The sequence below is a fragment of the Eubalaena glacialis genome, chromosome 5, assembly GCF_028564815.1.
Source record: "Eubalaena glacialis isolate mEubGla1 chromosome 5, mEubGla1.1.hap2.+ XY, whole genome shotgun sequence".
Taxonomy (NCBI): domain Eukaryota; kingdom Metazoa; phylum Chordata; class Mammalia; order Artiodactyla; family Balaenidae; genus Eubalaena; species Eubalaena glacialis.
The window spans coordinates 77655818-77673698 of NC_083720.1; the positions used below are offsets into that span (position 1 = coordinate 77655818).

The following is a 17881-nucleotide window of genomic DNA, read 5'->3' on the forward strand; positions in this document are numbered from 1 at the left end:
CTAGAGCATATTGATCTCAGCAGCAAACAGGTCCCTACTATGTCTGCTGATTTTTCCACCAAATTATATCTTCAGCTAAACACTGAAAGATACTTTGCACAGCTCATTTGTCCCTTCCTCAGTGAATCCATCTTGACAGAGTGAGTTACACCCTCTTTTGCATTCCTTTGGTGCTACATCTCTTTTTTTCTACTTTTGTTGTTTAGTTTACCACACTAGACTGTAATTTATCCCTCTATTTAATTCTGTCTCTCCAATGACGGTGTGTCCCCTTCTTAGTGGGATCCCTGTCTTTGTATCTCCAGCACCTAATACAGTGCCCAGCATTGAGGTGGCTCTGTTTTCAAATGAACGAATGCTTGCATTGAATGGGTCCCTGAAGAACCCTTGCAAAGGACGGTATTGAGCTAGAGCAAAGAAATCGCTCCTCTGAATTACCAGCACATTTATCTGACCTGTATCTCTCTTTGGTCATTTATTTTGTCTTATTTTATATGTATTTGCATGTATACCTTGTTTGGCCCTACCATACCGGGAACGTCTTCAGAGTGAGATTCATGTCTGAATCACCTCTGCACCTCGATCAAAATGCCTGGCATAAAACAGGTGCCAAACATATGGAATAAATAAACCACTTGCCTTGCAACCAGCAACACTGGCATCACCTGTGCTTCTCAAACTTAAACAGGCGTCATCTTAAGGCGTTAAGATGTAGATTACCATTCAGTAGATCTGAAGTAAGCCTGAGAGGCTGCATTTTCTAAAGAACCCCCAGATGATGCCCAAGCAGCTGGTCCACAGACCACATTTTAAAATACCAACGTCACTGTATCAATGGTTCTCCACCATAGCTGCATATTAGAATTTTCCCCAAAGATGTGAAAAGTGCTGGTGGGAACTTCCCTGGCGGTCCAGTGGTTAAGACTCCCCCCTTCCACTGCAGGGGGTGAGAGTGCGATTGCTGGTGGGGGAACTAAGATCACGCATGCTGCGGGCCTAAAAAAGTAAAAAAAAAAATTTTTTTAAGTGCTGGTGTCTTGGTCCCCCGCGTCCCCCCCCTCCACATTCTGATTTAACTCATTTAAACTCTCCATGCCATAAGCAGCAAGTATCTAGAGTTAACAGAGCTTTACGTGTGCAAAAAAGAAAACATGTAATCGCATCTCTTCTTAAATGAACTGCTGAAAACAGCTGAATAAATAACTCTTCAAGAGAAACTAACACGCGGCACCAAACGCCCCAGCTCCCGAGTCAGTCTCCGAGCGACGGGGTCCAGCCCCTGCCTGTCCCAAACACTCCCCTACAGCGAGACCTGCCCACCCGCCCTCGCCAAGGCCACTGCCGCGACTCCTTTCGGCTCTACCCGACCGATTTCCGGCGTGGAGGCTGGTCACGTGCCCGGATATGGGAGGTGGGGCCGATCCGCCGCTTCCGGTTCGCTGCTCGACCAAGGGGTGCGTCCTCGTAGCGGTGTCCGCTCCAGCCCCGTCCCATCTCTGTCGTGGAGGACCCGCCTCGGCACAGGCGGTCCGGCCTTGCGGTAAGCCTTCGGCCGCGGCTGCCGGGCAGTCCTGGCGGCGGCGCACCGACGAGCGGCCGGGTGGACGCCAGGGTCTGAGGCGGCTCCTCAGTTCCGCTGCTGGCCCAGCACCGGGGGGTCGGGTGCCGCTCCCTCCGCCGTCAGGGCCCCCTTCTCTTCCTGCCTGTCTGGGTAAGACGCAGAGTCCGGTAGGAGCATCCCCCGCCCCGGGGGGGCTGGGAGGGCAATCCTGAAACCCCTTTCCGGTTCCGCCCATGAAAACCAGATTTCACTGTAAAAAACGGCCCTGATCCGTTTGCTCTCTGGCGTGAACCAGGAGGGGTCGAAATCCACATTTTCTTCTAAATCTTTTAAGTGCATTTCCCTGGCTCCAGGCACCGTGTTCTCTTCTGGAGGACAGTGCTCCACGCGCTAAGATGTCTCGAGAGCATCCAGGGCCCAGCCCACACTCACTCACTGACATGGCACTCCTACTGACAAGTTACCTGCCACACCCTGTAATGATCCAGATGAATTTAAGGAAAAGAACCAACGTAGAGTATTGTGGCTGACTGCCACTGGAACATGGTCAGACATGGGTTCTTAAACCTGAGAAATAGTTTTGGAGGACCTCTAATGGTTCATTCACTGACTTACAAAAAATGTGCTGTAAAGACTCAGAGTTAATCACTCCACCCTGAGAATGTAGATGCCATTGGAGGCATGGCTCTTCCTGTCTTCATGGACATATCTCTCATGTACACCACCGTAACCTAGAATTGTGCCTGGCACTTCGCAGGCATCGATATTTGCCGAATGAATGAGAGTCGCATAGTGCTTTTCATTATGACTACCTCCTTTATGAACTCTGCCCAGTCCAGTCTTGTTTTACCACTTACCATACAGTCAGTCCTTTGCTTTTGGCCAAAGAGGGACTGGGTGGTAGATACTGACCACTATTAGTCATTCATTTAACCAGTTTTTACTATTCAGTTCAAGTTACCACAAGAGGTATTTGTTGAGTACCCACTAATAAAGGACACAAAACTATGCTAAAACACCCCCCATCCCCCCTTTCTTTCAAGAGAGTTGTTGAGCTCCAGGAGCTTGTGATTTTATGAACCAGTCGGACAGCAAGTGCTTGATTGTTTAGTAAATGCAATAAGTGCTGTAGCAGTTGAGAGGAGAGATCAGTTTGGATTAAGATCTTTATTGAATCAACTTCATATAAATTATGGAGTGTAATTAGGGTTTGGATACATGATACTCCCTGCATGGAAAAGCTCCTAAGCAAAGATTTAAAGACCAGAATGAACAGAGAGCTTGGAGTGGAAGGTTTGTATTTGGGAACATTAGGAAAATGTTGAGCAAGGGCATATTGTGATGAAAGCTATGTTTTATTATTATTTGTCGAGAGTTTTGGGGTTGTAGAAGCTTGCGAAGAGATAACCAGATGCTGTGGTGTTTAATAGATGTGGTTGATGTGAACCTGGGTTAGTGTGTTGGCAGCAGGAGCAGAAAGGATAAATTATGTGTACATGAAGGAAAATCAGCAGAATGCTTTAGTTGTCATGTTATTTGGTGCTGTCATTTTGGTTAATTTATTAAATGCCTGGTATGTCTTTGCCAAGTTCTTGGAATACAAAGATGAATAAGATGTGGTCTTGCCTGCAAGGAAATACTTTTAATGGGGGAGAGAATACAACTAGCTGGACAATATGGTTTGTAAGTTCTATGTTAGCAGAATAGAGGGAAATATTAGAGAAGTAGGAAAGGAATTTTTTTTTTCTTTGAGTGTGTGACTACTTCACAGAAGAGGTGACATTTCAGCAGGATCTTAAGGATGAATTGGAATTTCCCAGGGAGAAAAGAATTTCAGGAAAAAGAAATTGCACAAACAAGAGCCTAGAGACAGAAAAGCAAACTGGCCAGTATCCAGCGTGGCTTGGGCATAGGATAGAGTTGAGCTTTTAACACAGTGTGTAGGCCCTAGAACATATTAAGGGATAGTAACATGGACATTTTATAATAGGAATGGAGGTTAAGATGGGTGAAAATGTAGAGAGATGAAGAAGAAAGCAGTTGGGGAAACTTGCTCTTCATGGCTTCTGTATTCTCTGCAGGGTAGACGGTGAAGTCATTTGCAGAGAGGGAGGAGGCTGACACTAGAGTTGGGGGTTGAAGGAGAGAAATAAGGATTTGCAATACTGATGGGGAGTAGGAAGAGGAATCAACAAAGAAGGTGTTAAGGAATTGCTGAGCAACTTTGAAAGTTTAGCTTTGATTAGATTTAAATATTTGTAATGAGTGCAATGAACATGGATATGAGACCTTCTTAAATGGCATATGGTAGCCAAGAAAAGTAGAGAAAAAAGACAGTTTGTGGAGATTGGTGAACAGAGCGAACTGGTCTACAAATGGAGCAAGATCATTGAAGGGGATAGTGTGGGTGTAGGGAAATGAACACTGCCTCCAGGCTAGGTTGGAAAAGAAATTAAGCTTGGAGAGGCCAGATGGACTAGGAGAGCAGGAGGGGGCCGTCAGGAGACTAGAGGCAGAGATGAGGAGAAAGAGGGATAGAAGTGCGATTTTTGTGAGAAAAGCAATTTTTTGAGTTGGAGCAGAGATAGAAGTTTTACAGATTGAGTAAAATATAGGAGATACCTATAGTTTACAAAAGTGTCCGTGTGTTATAAAAATTCGCTCTAAGCCATTTATTTAAAACTCATAATTTCTTCATTTTCCCACAGAAGCAGTGTTAGAACTAGGAGTTAATTTCCTAAGGAAACTCACACGTATGAAATACTATACATCTGCATTGGAAATAATAATGTATATACACATGAATATATATATACAGTATATTCAAAAAATAAAGTTGCAGTGAGTTTTTTTTGAAATATGTAACTTAAGTTATATTTGAAAAAAGATAATTAATATACCATAAAATTCACCTTTTTTCAGTATATAATTCAGTGGTTTCCAGTATATTCAAAGGGTTATAAAAACATCACTACTTCCTAATTCAAGGACATTTTCATCACCCCAAAAAGAAGCCCCATACACATTAGCAGTCACTCCCCATTCCTTCTTGCCCTCAGCCCCTGGCAACCACAAATCAATCCATCTATATGGATTTGTCTACTCTGGACATTTCACATAAATGGAATCATAAAATATGTGGTTCTTTGTAACTGGCTTCTTTCACGTAGCATCATGTTTTCAGAATTCACTGATGTTGTAGTATGTATCAGTACTTTGTTCCTTTTTTATGGCCAAATAATATACTGTATGGATATATTTCATTTTGCTGTTCATCAGGACATTTGAGATGTTTCCACATTTTGACTATGGTGAACAATACTGCTATGGACATTTATGTACACGATTTTGTGTGGACATATGTTTAGCAGTTCTCTTGAGTATATACCTAGGAGTGGAATTGCTGGGTCATGTGGTAAACCATGTTTAACTTTTTGAGGAACCACCAAGCTGTTTTCTGAAGTGGCTGCAGCATTTTATAGTCACCAGCAATATATGAGACTTCCTTTTTCTCTACACCTTTACCAACACTTGTCTTTTTAATTTTAGCCATCCTAGCGGTGTAAAGTGGTAGGTATCTCAATGTGGGTTTGATTTGCATTTCCCTAATGGCTAATGATGTTGCGCATCTTTCCATGTGCTTATTGGCCATTTGTATCTCTTCCTTGGAGAAATGTCTATTCAGATCCTTTGCTCAGTTTTTAACTGGGTTACTTGTCTTTTTATTGTTGCGTTGTAAGAGTTCTTTATATAGGAAATTTATATTTGAAGATTGGGCGTGGGTTTTTAAATTTTTTCCTAAATTTTTAAAAAATATTATAATATTTGGTGAACACTTCCAAAGATTTTAGAGTTTGATATCACTGGTTCTCTAATTTCTTTTCCAAACATACAGCTTTTTATTTTTATGATGTAGGTGTACTAATGTATTAAATCATTCATCCTACACTTATTTGCCATAAATAAGATCATTTTTTAATCCTAAATGGAACAATGTAAGATAGCATGATTTTGAGAATGAGTATAATATCTATACTCTGAATTTTTTCAGCTGAGTAAAGATGACAGCAATCAAGCACGCATTACAAAGAGACATCTTTACACCAAATGACGAACGCCTGCTGAGTATTGTCAATGTCTGCAAAGCAGGAAAAAAGAAAAAGAACTGTTTTTTGTGTGCCACAGGTGGGTATTTAGTAAGTCAAGGTTCTTGTCTGGCATTCTTTTATTCCCTAGGGGTCATTTCCTCATTGTTTAAAATATTCTCGGACTTCCCTGGTGGTCCAGTGGTTAAGAATCTGCCTTCCAGTGCAGGGGACATGCGTTCGATCCCTGGTAAGGGAACTAAGATCCCACGTGCCACGGGGCAGCTAAGCCTGCACAGCACAACTGGAGAAGCCTGCGTGCTACAACGAAAGATCCTGCATCCCACAAAGAAGATCCTGTGAACTGCAACTAAGACCTGATGCAGCCAAATAAATAAATTTTAAAAATTTAAAAAATAAAAGAATGACCATGTATCACTTTAAAAAAAAAAAGAAATTCAATTTAAAAAATAAATAAAATTAAATATTCTCATTGTTTCTGTGATTGGAAAATTGGGCCAACAAATTCATTTTTTTCCAATTGTCTTTAAGTAAATCTTGAGTAGATACAAAAATATTTCTTTTTTTTTTTTTAATTTATTTATTTTATTTATTTTTGGCCACGTTGGGTCTTTGTTGCTGCGCACGGGCTTTCTCTAGTTGCCGCGCACAGGCTTCTCGTTGCGGTGGCTTCTCTTGTTGTGGAGCACGGGCTCTAGGTGCTTGGGCTTCAGTAGTTGCGGCCCTCGGGCTCAGTAGTTGTGGCTCAGGGCTCTGGAGCACAGGCTCAGTAGTTGTGGCGCACAGGCTTAGTTGCTCCGTGGCGTGTGGGATCTTCCCAGACCAGGGATCAAACCTGTGTCCCCTGCATTGGCAGGCAGATTCTTAACCACTGCACCACCAGGGAAGTCCCACAAAAGTATTTCTGTAACATACATATAAGGTGTGAACACTTATATATACCACTATCCAGAATAAGAAGAATTTTACCATTTACCTTTGAAGTCTCCTGTGTGCCCTGCCCTGCTCCCCATTCCCTTCCCTCCCTCATTAAGAGGTAACTAGTGTCCTGAGTTTTGATTTACTCTTTCCTTGCTTTTCTTTATCATTTTACCATATGTGTTTGTAATCTCGAATATACATTGTTATATTTGCGTGTCTTTGAACTTTACATAAATTGAATCATAGCACAGGTATTCATTTGTGACTTTTTCCACTCAACAGTATGTTTGTGTTTGTGAGTGTTATCTCTTGTTTTTCTCCCATAGCTGTAATTCTTTCATTTCTACTGCTGTGTAGCATTCTACTCTGAGAGTACTGCTGTTTACTTACCCATCCTACCAGGGATGACCAGGAGGTTTGTTTCCAGGTTTTGCTATTCAGGCAGCACTTCTGTGAGCATGTTTGTCCTTGTCTGCCAGTGTACACAGGCAAGAATCTTCTAGGGTAGACACCTAAATGTGAGATTGCTGGGTCATAGGCAGTGAATGGTCAACACTACCCTAATACCAGATTATTTTCAAAAGTAGTTGTACTGGTTTTCACTCCCACAAGCAGTGTGTGTTTCAGGTTCTCCACATCCTAGTCTAAACTTGGTTTTGACAGACTGTTGTTTCCAATCTGGTGGGTGTGAAATAGAATCTCGTTGTGGTTTTAAATTGCATTTCCCTAAGTAATAATGAGATTGAGCCTCTTTTCATGGATTTATTAGCCATTAATTTTCTTGCCTGAGAAATTTGCCTGTTTAAGCCTTTTACTCATTTTTCTATTCTGTTGGTCGTCCTTTTACTGATTTCTTTAAGTTCTGTACGTAATTTGGATACCAATTTGTTGGTTGTATGCATCCCAGTTTATGGCTTGTCTTTTCACTTTTTGTGATGCCTTTTAACGAAATCAGATTAATCAATCTGATCATTTATGGCTTCCCCTTTTTGTGTCTTATTTAAGATGTCCTTCCATACCCTGGAATAATAAAAGTATTCTCCTATATTACATTCTATAAGTTTTATAATTTTACCTTTCGCATTTCAGTCTTTGATTTACCTGTGTCCGTGTTTATAGTGATGAGTGTGAGTGTGTTTGTTTCTGGGTCCTTTCTTATATCTGGATTTTATGTTGTCTTGTGGGTATTTTGTTTTTTCATCTGAATTTTAGAATCAAGTTCCAAATTTTGTTGGGATTTTGATTGGAATTGTTTTGAATCTATAGTTCACTTTGGAGAGAACTTGCATTTTATGATATTAAGTCTTCTTGTTCATGAATATGGTGTGGTTCTCCATTTATCTTGGTCTTCTTTAATGCCTTGCAATAAGGTTTATAGTTTGAAAGACTTTCAATAAGTTTTATAATTTTATTATTATTATTTTTTAAATGTTTATTTATTTATTTGGCTGCGCTGGGTCTTAGTTGCAGCACGAGGGATCTTTGTTGCCACATGCGGGATCTTTAGTTGCAGCATGTGGGCTCTTAGTTGCAGCATGCGGGATTTAGTTACCTGACCAGGGCTCAAACCTGGGCCCCCTGCATTAGGAGCACGGAGTCTTAACCACTGGACCACCAGGGAAGTCCCAAGTTTTATATTTTTAAAGGCTTTGTACATGTGTTATATTTACCCCTAGGTATTTATTTATTCCTAGATTTTTAATACTATCGTAAATAATAACTCTTGTTAGCATTAATACATTTTTAAGACTTTATTTTTTTTAGAGCAGCTTTAGGTTTATAAGAAAATTGAGAGGTAGGTACAGAGATTTCCCTTATGCCCCTTTCCCCACACATGCATAGCCTTTCACTTTGTTAACACTACTCACCACAGTGGTACATTTGTTACCAAGAATGAACCTACGTTAACAAATCATAATCACCCAAAGTCCATAGTTTACTGTAGGTTTCACTCTTGGTGTTGGGTTTGGACAAATGGATAATGTCATATAGAGTATTTTAACTGCCCTAAAAATCCTCCGTGCTCTGCCTGGTCATCTCTTCCCCAATCCCTGGCAACCACTGATCTTTTTACTGTCTCCACAGTTTTGCCTTTTCCAGAATGTCATATAGTAATTGGAATCAAATAGTATGTAACCTTCCCAGATTGGTTTCTTTCACTTAGTAATATGCATTTAACTTTCCTCCATGTGTTTTCATGACTTATAGCTCATTTCTTTTTAGTGCTGCATAACATTCCATTGTCTGGATGTATCACAGTTTATTTATCCATTCACCTACTGAAGGACATCTTGGTTGCTTCCAAGTTAGCAGTTATAAATAAAGCAGCTATAAACATCCGTGTGCAGATTTTTGTGTGGACATATGTTTTCAGCTCCTTTGGGTAAATACCAAGGAATGCAGTTGCTGGATAATATGGTAAGAGTATGTTTAGTTTTGTTAGGAAACTGCCAAACTCTCCTCCGAAGTGACTGTACCATTTTTAATTCCCACCGTCAGTGAATGACAGTGCATGTTGCTTCACATCCTCACCAGCATTTGGTGTTGGCAGTGCTCTGGATTTTGGCCATTCTAATAGGTGTGTAGTGGTATCTCCTTGTCATTTGAATTTACGTTTCCCTGGTGGCATATGCTGTGGAGCATCTTTTCGTATGCTTATTTGTGGTCTATATATCTTCTTTGGTCGGGTGTCTGTCAAGGTCTTTGGCCCATTTTTTTAATATAAATTTTTTTTCTTATTTTTGAGTTTTAAGAGTTTTACTTCTCAAGTAATCTGCCTCTGACCTTCTAGTCTGATTTAGATTCTTCCATTAGTATTCTGTGTATTCCTCAGTCATAGCATTTGTTATGAAATACTATTCCTGTTTTAGTATCGTGTACAGGCACCTGACAGCTGTGTTTGCCATGAATGAATGAAGAATGAGGAAATGAATAATGTCTCTAATGAAAGTGTGTGTTTTATTCAACAGTGACAACGGAACGCCCCGTGCAGGTGAAGGTGGTCAAAGTCAAGAAATCTGATAAAGGAGATTTCTACAAAAGGCAGATTGCTTGGGCCCTTCGAGACCTTGCTGTGGTAGATGCCAAGGATGCTATTAAAGTATGTTTTTGTTAGTTCTTTGACATGAATTCAGAAAGTGTCTTTCATTTTATAACATAGTATGTTGTCTTCTAAGATGATCTAAACTTGTTTTGTGACCCAGTAGTTCACCACCTAACCAGCAATTAGTCTAAAGTGTATTATCCAACCTTCCATTCTCTCACTTCTCTTTCGCAGGCTACTTAATATAAGTATGTATGTAAGCTGGTTTCATTGTTTGTGCTTTTTTTTTTTTGAGCTACAATTATGTTTGTTCACAAGCTACATAACTAGAGCAAAATAACCTTGACTGTACATTTCTGTATTTAGATTAGGTATACTTAGTATAAAATCCGTAAATTAGTATGGATTTTAAAGTGGTGTGTTGTGTGAGTAGTTTTTAAAAAAATCATTGTTTTGGTAAAACCTAGTTCAGAAATCACAGAAAATATAACCAAAGTGAATCTTCCTTAGGTAGTCCTTAAAAATAATGTAGAATCACCAGCTGAGGCAGCCAAGCTGGCCCTCTGAAGCTATGGTTTGAATATTGTGGCTCAAGTGATGGCAGTGATAGTGAGTTTCACCCCTTATTTTAAGGACTTTGAAGAATAAGATATAAGACATTAAATAAGATATTAAATAAGATATTAAAGAATAAGATACCTTACACCTTAAGTCACACTCAAACTCCAGGAAAGTTGAATAATATGATAGTCGTGATAAAGGGCCACCTTTATTCCTGACAGTTCGAGGCTTTTCACAGCAATACCCTTTTTTAAAAAAAAAAAAAGAAATAAAGTAGAGCCCCTCAGGTTAAAGTAGGTGCTTCTTCCTCTTCAGCCTCTCTAATCCTGCCCCTCATCTTCCTCTGCAGCCCAGAGGCACCTCCAGAGCTCTAGGGAATGCCTTGCACCACATCTACTGTACTGTGGATGGGGCTGATAGCAAGGCTTACAGTACTGTAACTACATGTGCCCGTTGACTGAACTCTACAAGTCTCATACAGTGATTAAAAAGGCACAGAGAAGTGAAAACTACCTTTGTAGAGCAGTCTGATAAAATAAAAGTCTGGTTTTATGCTGACGTGGTTACAAACCTCTGAGGAACTAAAAGCTGGACAGCATGACAGGCAGTTGAGTCAGGTGCAAGAAGATTTTTTTAATGAAGCAGAAACAGCTTTAGGAGAGTCCTGCATATCTGTAGAATTGAGATTTCTTCCAAAATGTAAAGAATGCCTTTTCTTTAAATATTTTAGGCAAACTGGGCCTTTGCTTTATTCCTAAAAAGCACCCAGTTTTTAGAAAAATGTGGGATGTGGAAAACGGGGTCTGACAGGGGCTTTGAATGTGGGTGTGTGTATATGTATTTGGAAAGAACATGAAAATGAGATTGTTAAAAACACTTCAATTATTTAATAATTTCTGTTATTACGGGAAGGATCAAGAGTAGAGATTTTCTGTTTAAGACAAAATATTTCAAAGGCTTTTTAGAAATTCACCTTTATTAAAAAGCCTTTTTCTCTTCAATAGTTCCACACTTCATAACCCCATTGACTTGTGTAATTCACTAACATTGCTGAATGCTTATTTGAATGCTTTCCTCAGCTGACACCTCATTGCTGGCTTGCTTAATGGATTTTTTTTCATTTTATGCAGGCACCTTGGTGTGTGTATGCTACATATGGATATAAAACATAAAATATTTATACATAGCCTAACATTAGCCATTTTGCATCACACATTAATAATTTTTTTTAAATTTTTATTTATTTATTTATTTATGGCTGCGTTGCGTCTTCGTTGCTGCACGCGGGCTTTCTCTAGTTGCGGCGAGCGGGGGCTACTCTTCGTTGCGGTGCACGGGCTTCTCATTGTCGTGGCTTCTCTTGTTGCGAAGCACGGGATCTAGGCACGCAGGCTTCAGTAGTTGTGGCACATGGGCTAAGTAGTTGTGGCTCCTGGGCTTAGTTGCTCCGCGGCATGTGGCATCTTCCCAGACCAGGGCTCGAACCCATGTCCCCTGCATTGGCAGGCGGATTCTTAACCACTGCACCACCAGGGAAGTCCCTGCATCACACATTGATTTGTGTGAGTGTTGCTGCTGGAGCAGTCAGCCTCTTTTATGGCATTATGTGAAATATTCCCAGGGAAGAGATCATTTCCCGTCAAGCTTCATATGAGTTGCTAAGACTCTTAGATTTCTTTATAAATACTAATGCAATTTTTTTTTGAATTTTTGAATTTTATTTTATTTATTTTTTTATACAGCAGGTTCTTATTAGCCATCCATTTTATATACATCAGTGTATACATGTCAATCCCAATCTCCCAGTTCATCACACCACCACCACCACCACCCCCCTCCGCCACTTTCCCCCCCTTGGTGTCCATACGTTTGTTCTCTACATTTGTGTTTCAATTTCTGCCCTGCAAACCACTTCATCTGTACCATTTTTCTAGGTTCAACATACATGCGTTAATATACTATATGTGTTTTTCTCTTTCTGACTTACTTCACTCTGTATGACAGTCTCTAGATCCATCCACGTCTCTACAAATGACCCAGTTTCGTTCCTTTTTATGGCTGAGTAATATTCCATTGTATATATGTACCACATCTTCTCTATCCTTTCGTCTATTGATGGGCATTTAGGTTGCTTCCATGACCTGGCTATTGTAAATAGTGCTGCAATGAACATTGGGGTGCATGTGTTTTTTTGAATTATGGTTTTCTCTGGGTATATGCCCAGTAGTGGGATTGCTGGATCATATGGTAATTCTATTTTTAGTTTTTTAAGGAACCTCCATACGGTTCTCCATAGTGGCTGTATCAATTTACATTCCCACCAACAGTGCAAGAGGGTTCCCTTTTCTCCACACCCTCTCCAGCATTTGTTGTTTGTAGATTTTCTGATGATGCACATTCTAACTGGTGTGAGGTGATACCTCATTGTAGTTTTGATTTGCATTTCTCTAATAATTAGTGATGTTGAGCAGCTTTTCATGTGCTTCTTGGCCATCTGTATGTCTTCTTTGGAGAAATGTCTATTTAGGTCTTCTGCCCATTTTTTGATTGGGTTGTTTGTTTCTTTAATATTGAGCTGCATGAGCTGTTTATATATTTTGGAGATTAATCCTTTGTCCGTTGATTCGTTTGCAAATATTTTCTCCCATTTTGAGGGTTGTCTTTTCGTCTTGTTTATGGTTTCCTTTGCTGTGCAAAAGCTTTGAAGTTTCATTAGGTCCCATTTGTTTATTTTTGTTTTTATTTCCATTACTCTAGGAGGTGGATCAAAAAAGATCTTGCTGTGATTTATGTCAAAGAGTGTTCTTCCTATGTTTTCCTCTAAGAGTCTTACAGTGTCCAGTCTTACATTTAGGTCTCTAATCCATTTTGAGTTTATTTTTGTGTACGGTGTTAGGGAGTGTTCTAATTTCATTCTTTTACATGTAGCTGTCCAGTTTTCCTGGCACCACTTACTGAAGAGACTGTCTTTTCTCCATTGTATATCCTTGCCTCCTTTGTCATAGATTAGTTGACCATAGGCGCGTGGGTTTATCTCTGGGCTTTCTATCCTGTGCCATTGATCTATATTTCTGTTTTTGTGCCAGCACCATATTGTCTTGATTACTGTAGCTTTCTAGTATAGTCTGAAGTCAGGGAGTCTGATTCCTCCAGCTCCGTTTTTTTCCCTCAAGACTGCTTTGGCTATTCGGGGTCTTTTGTGTCTCCATACAAATTTTAAGATTTTTTGTTCTTGTTCTGTAAAAAATGCCATTGGTAATTTGATAGGGATTGCATTGAATCTGTAGTTTGCTTTCAGTAGTATAGTCATTTTCACAATATTGATCCTTCCAATCCAAGAACATGGTATATCTCTCCACCTGTTGGTATCACTTTTAATTTCTTTCATCAGTGTCTTATAGTTTTCTGCATACAGGTCTTTTGTCTCCCTAGGTAGGTTTATTCCTAGGTATTTTATTCTTTTTATTGCAATGGTGAATGGGATTGTTTCCTTACTTTCTCTTTCCGATCTTTCGTTGTTAGTGTATAGGAATGCAAGAGATTTCTGGGCATTAATTTTGTATCCTGCAACTTTACCAAATTCATTGATTAGCTCTAGTAGTTTTCTGGTAGCATCTTTAGGATTTTCTATGTATAGTATCATGTCATCTGCAAACAGTGACAGTTTTACTTCTTCTTTTCCAATTTGTATTCCTTTTATTTATTTTTATTCTCTGATTGCCGTGGCTAGGACTTCCAAAACTATGTTGAATAGTGGTGAGAGTGGACATCCTTGTCCACAATTACCTTTTTTTAAAAAAAATTTATTGAAGTATAGTTGGTTTACAATGTTGTGTTAATTTCTGCTGTACAGAAAAGTGATTCAGTTACACATATATATACATTCTTTTTCATATTCTTTTCTATTATGGTTTATCACAGAATATTGAATATAGTTCCCTGTGCTATACAGTAGGACCTTGTTTATCTAATCTATGTATAATAGTTTGCATCTGCTAATCCCAAACTCGCAATACATCCCTTCCCCACCTTTCCTCCCCCTTGGCAACCACAAGTCTCTTCTCTATGTCAGTGAGTCTGTTTCTGTTTCACAGATAAGTTCATTTGTGTCACATTTTAGATTCCACATATAAGTGATATCATATGTATTTGTCCTCCATCTGACTTACTTCACTTAGTATGATACTCTCTAGTTGCATCCATGTTGCTGCAAATGGCATTATTTCATTCTTTTTTATGGCTAAGTAGTATTTCATTGTATATATGTACCACATCATCTTTATCCATTCATCTGTCGATGGACATATAGGTTGTTTTTCTGTCGTGGCTCTGGTAAATAGTGCTGCAGTGAACATTGGGGTGCATTTATCTTTTCAAATTATAGTTTTGTCCAGGTGTATGCCCAGGAGTGGGATTGCTGTATCATATGGCAACTCTATTTTTAGTTCTTTGAGGAACCTCCATACTGTTTTCCATAGTGGCTGCACCAATTTATAATGCAATTACCTTTTCGTTGTAAATGAAAGTTTTTAATCTTTTGTCACTTTAATTCTGCTTATTGAGCTATAAATTCATTAGTACATCCATGCTACTGTAATATGATTGTACCATAGGTAAGTCTTGATCGCTAAATTATCCCACATCTTCACAGTGAAAGTCATATCACTTTCCTTGCCTACTTATGGTCTTTATTACATTTTATTCCCCCTAAATAACACTTTAAATTAATTGAATACATGATTAGCCTTCTATAGAACATTAAAAACATTTGAGCCTATTTTTAATTCCTTGGATGTGAAGTATACATCCATATGTTTTCATATTTTATACAGTGGTCGAGTAGTTCTAAATTCAAGGGAGAATATCAAGGCATGAAAATATTTCTGTAATGTGGCTTAAGAGACATGTAGAGAGCATAGTGCAGCTCTCTCACACCAGTTGAACTTCTTTTTCATTTGAAAGGACCTTAAAAGGCCAGTATTTTTTACTTTTGAGACATCTTTAATTGTTCTGTATTTTCAGAATTGTAAACAGGAGCAGTCCCTGCTTTTCACCTCATTTGTTCTTGGAAATCACACTAGGGTATAGATTGTTTTTTTTCTCACATGTTATAATGAGAAGATTCACAGCTGTGAATAATAGCACATTATCAAAGAAAAAGTATAACTCTAAAACCCCATAGACAATTTAAAAAGAAAAATTAGGTCCACATCAAAACCAGAAACCACTGTCATCCTATAAACTAGGAAGCTGAGACACAGGCCATTAAGTAGACATCCTATACTTTCACTCATAGACCCAAGGGGCATAGAAAGGAAATTACCAAAACACTATGTTGTTTTTAATCCAGCTTCTTTTGAGAGGTAAACAAAATTTGTGCTATAAATTGAATTCTCCGAACCATTCTCTGCAAGTCACTTAGTCGATTTTGTGTGTGTGTGTGTGTGTGTGTGTGTGTGTGTGCAGTTCTCTGCCATTTTATTATGTGCGGGTCCATGTAACCACCGCTACAATCAAGGTACAGAAGTATTACAACACCTTAAAGAGCTCCCTCAGCTACCTCTTTATAGCACACCCATCCTCTTTCCTCCCCTCAACAATCCCTGACTCCTGACAACCACTAATCTATTCTCCATCTCATCCATTTCGAGTAGAATTTAATTTTGATTTATTTATAGTTATTGGAGAGTATCTCTTTGTGTAGATATTTAGGTATGACATTATATAAACATAACTTAGTTGTGCTTGTGTTGACATTACCAGTTTCAGTGAGGGAAAAAACCTTTTAGTCGATTTTTTTTTTTTTTTTTTTTTTTTTGCTGCGTTGGGTCTTCATTGCTGTGCGTGCGCTTTCTCTAGTTGCAGCGAGCGGGGGCTACTCTTCATTGCAGTGCATGGGCTTCTCATTGCAGTGGCTTCTCTTGTTGCGGAGCACGGGCTCTAGGCATGCGGCCTTCAGTAGTTGTGGCACACAGGCTCAGTAGTTGTGGCTCGTGGGCTCTAGAGCGCAGGCTCAGTAGTTGTGGTGCACGGGCTTAGTTGCTCTGCGGCATGTGGGATCTTCCTGGACCAGGGCTCGAACCTGTGTCCCCTGCATTGGCAGGCGGATTCTTAAGCACTGTGCCACCAGGGAAGTCCCCCTTTTAGTAGATTTGTAATGCTGATTTTTTTTCCAACGACAGCTTCAACTTCTTTTTGTTTTATTGAAATATATATTTTACAATAATGAAAAGAGGTTATGATCAAAAACTATCTTTTGTATATTTTTATTTCAGGAAAATCCTGAATTTGATTTACATTTTGAAAAAATATATAAATGGGTTGCCAGCAGCACTGCTGAAAAGAATGCATTTATTTCATGCATTTGGAAACTGAATCAGCGATATCTCCGGAAGAAAATTGATTTTGTCAATGTTAGCTCACAGCTTTTGGAAGGTAAAGTTAAATAAAAATGTATATGTAAAATCAGGTATATCTATAAGTGAATATATAATTTGGCATTACTCAAAGTATTTAAAACTCTGAATTATCTTTTTTGTAAAGGAATTTTAAGATAATTTTTCTTATTGCAGAAGTGATGCTTGTTCATTATAGAAAACTGATTCATTAAATTAAATGAAAATCACTTATAAACTTAATCCTCAGAGATAACTATGCATTTCTATGCATACTGAAATGCTTTTTTTAAAATAAAGAAATTTATGTTGCTACCTAACATGCTTTTTCATATAATGTTTCATGAACATTTTCCATGTTATTAAACACTTACCCCAACATTATTTTTAATGGCACCATAGTATTCCATTGTATTGGATATACTATAATTTTTTAACTAATCACTTTTAAAAAATTTTCCAATCTTTGCTTATCTTAAACAACTCTGAGATGAATATCCTTGTAGCTGTATTTTTGTGTAGAGTGTAGGTGTAGTGTTTAAGAAACAACTCTGGAGTCAGACTTCCTGGGTTCAAATACTGGCTTTGTCACTTACTATAGCTATGTGACCTTGGGTTACTCTATGTTTCAGTTTCTCATATGTCAGAAACAGAGATAATAATAGTATCGACTCCATAGGATTGTTGTAAGGATTAAATTAATATATGAACATGATGAGAACAATGCCAGATATATAGTAAGTACTCAATTATATATTAACAACTATTATTCTATTATCAGGATAAAGTCCTAAGACATGAGGTTAATTAGGGTATTTTAGATCAGTATGTCTTCAGGAATATTACTAGGGATTATTTTGTGTTATAAGACAAAAACTCTACTGTTAATTGTTGAAAACATACAATGAGTCTTTTTTCTTTTAAAATTTCTTTTATAAAGACATACACGTTGTGAGAAGATGGGTTCTGTGTGCCTTGCGGATGCAATTTGTGTTGTATTCTTTATCTCAAAGGAAGCAATTGAAGTAACAGCAGGTGGACAGAGTTGTTGCCCCTCTTTATTGAGAAAAAAAAAAGTAGATTTGTTCTAAATTATATATTAGAAAGAAAACTTAGATTTGTCCTAAGTTGTATATTAGCATTTAAAAATAGAAGCTTCTGTTCTGTCAAGTGAAACATCTGAATTGCCAATATTCAACCATTTTGACCTATAAAAATGGCAATTTCAGATGCTTCAAACTATTCCTTGACTTAGTCATTTGCCTCTGTCCTTTCTCCATTTTGTTTTACTTAA

General features: G+C 38.6%; 1 protein-coding gene across 3 annotated transcripts in view; it reads left to right on the forward strand.

Annotated features, from left to right (window-relative positions):
- The first annotated feature begins 1429 nt into the window (after positions 1–1429).
- EXOC1 (exocyst complex component 1) overlaps positions 1430–17881 on the forward strand; it is a 62146-nt gene continuing 45694 nt past the window's right edge. For 2 of the 3 annotated variants that reach the window (XM_061191394.1, XM_061191396.1), the window contains exons 1-4: positions 1430–1540; positions 5613–5746; positions 9558–9688; positions 16468–16627. In XM_061191394.1, coding sequence (XP_061047377.1) covers positions 5623–5746; positions 9558–9688; positions 16468–16627 — 415 coding nt within the window. In that variant the 5' untranslated portion in view covers positions 1430–1540; positions 5613–5622. Of the gene's footprint in view, positions 1712–5612; positions 5747–9557; positions 9689–16467; positions 16628–17881 lie in introns of all 3 variants that reach the window. The other variant, XM_061191395.1, reaches the window with a different exon arrangement.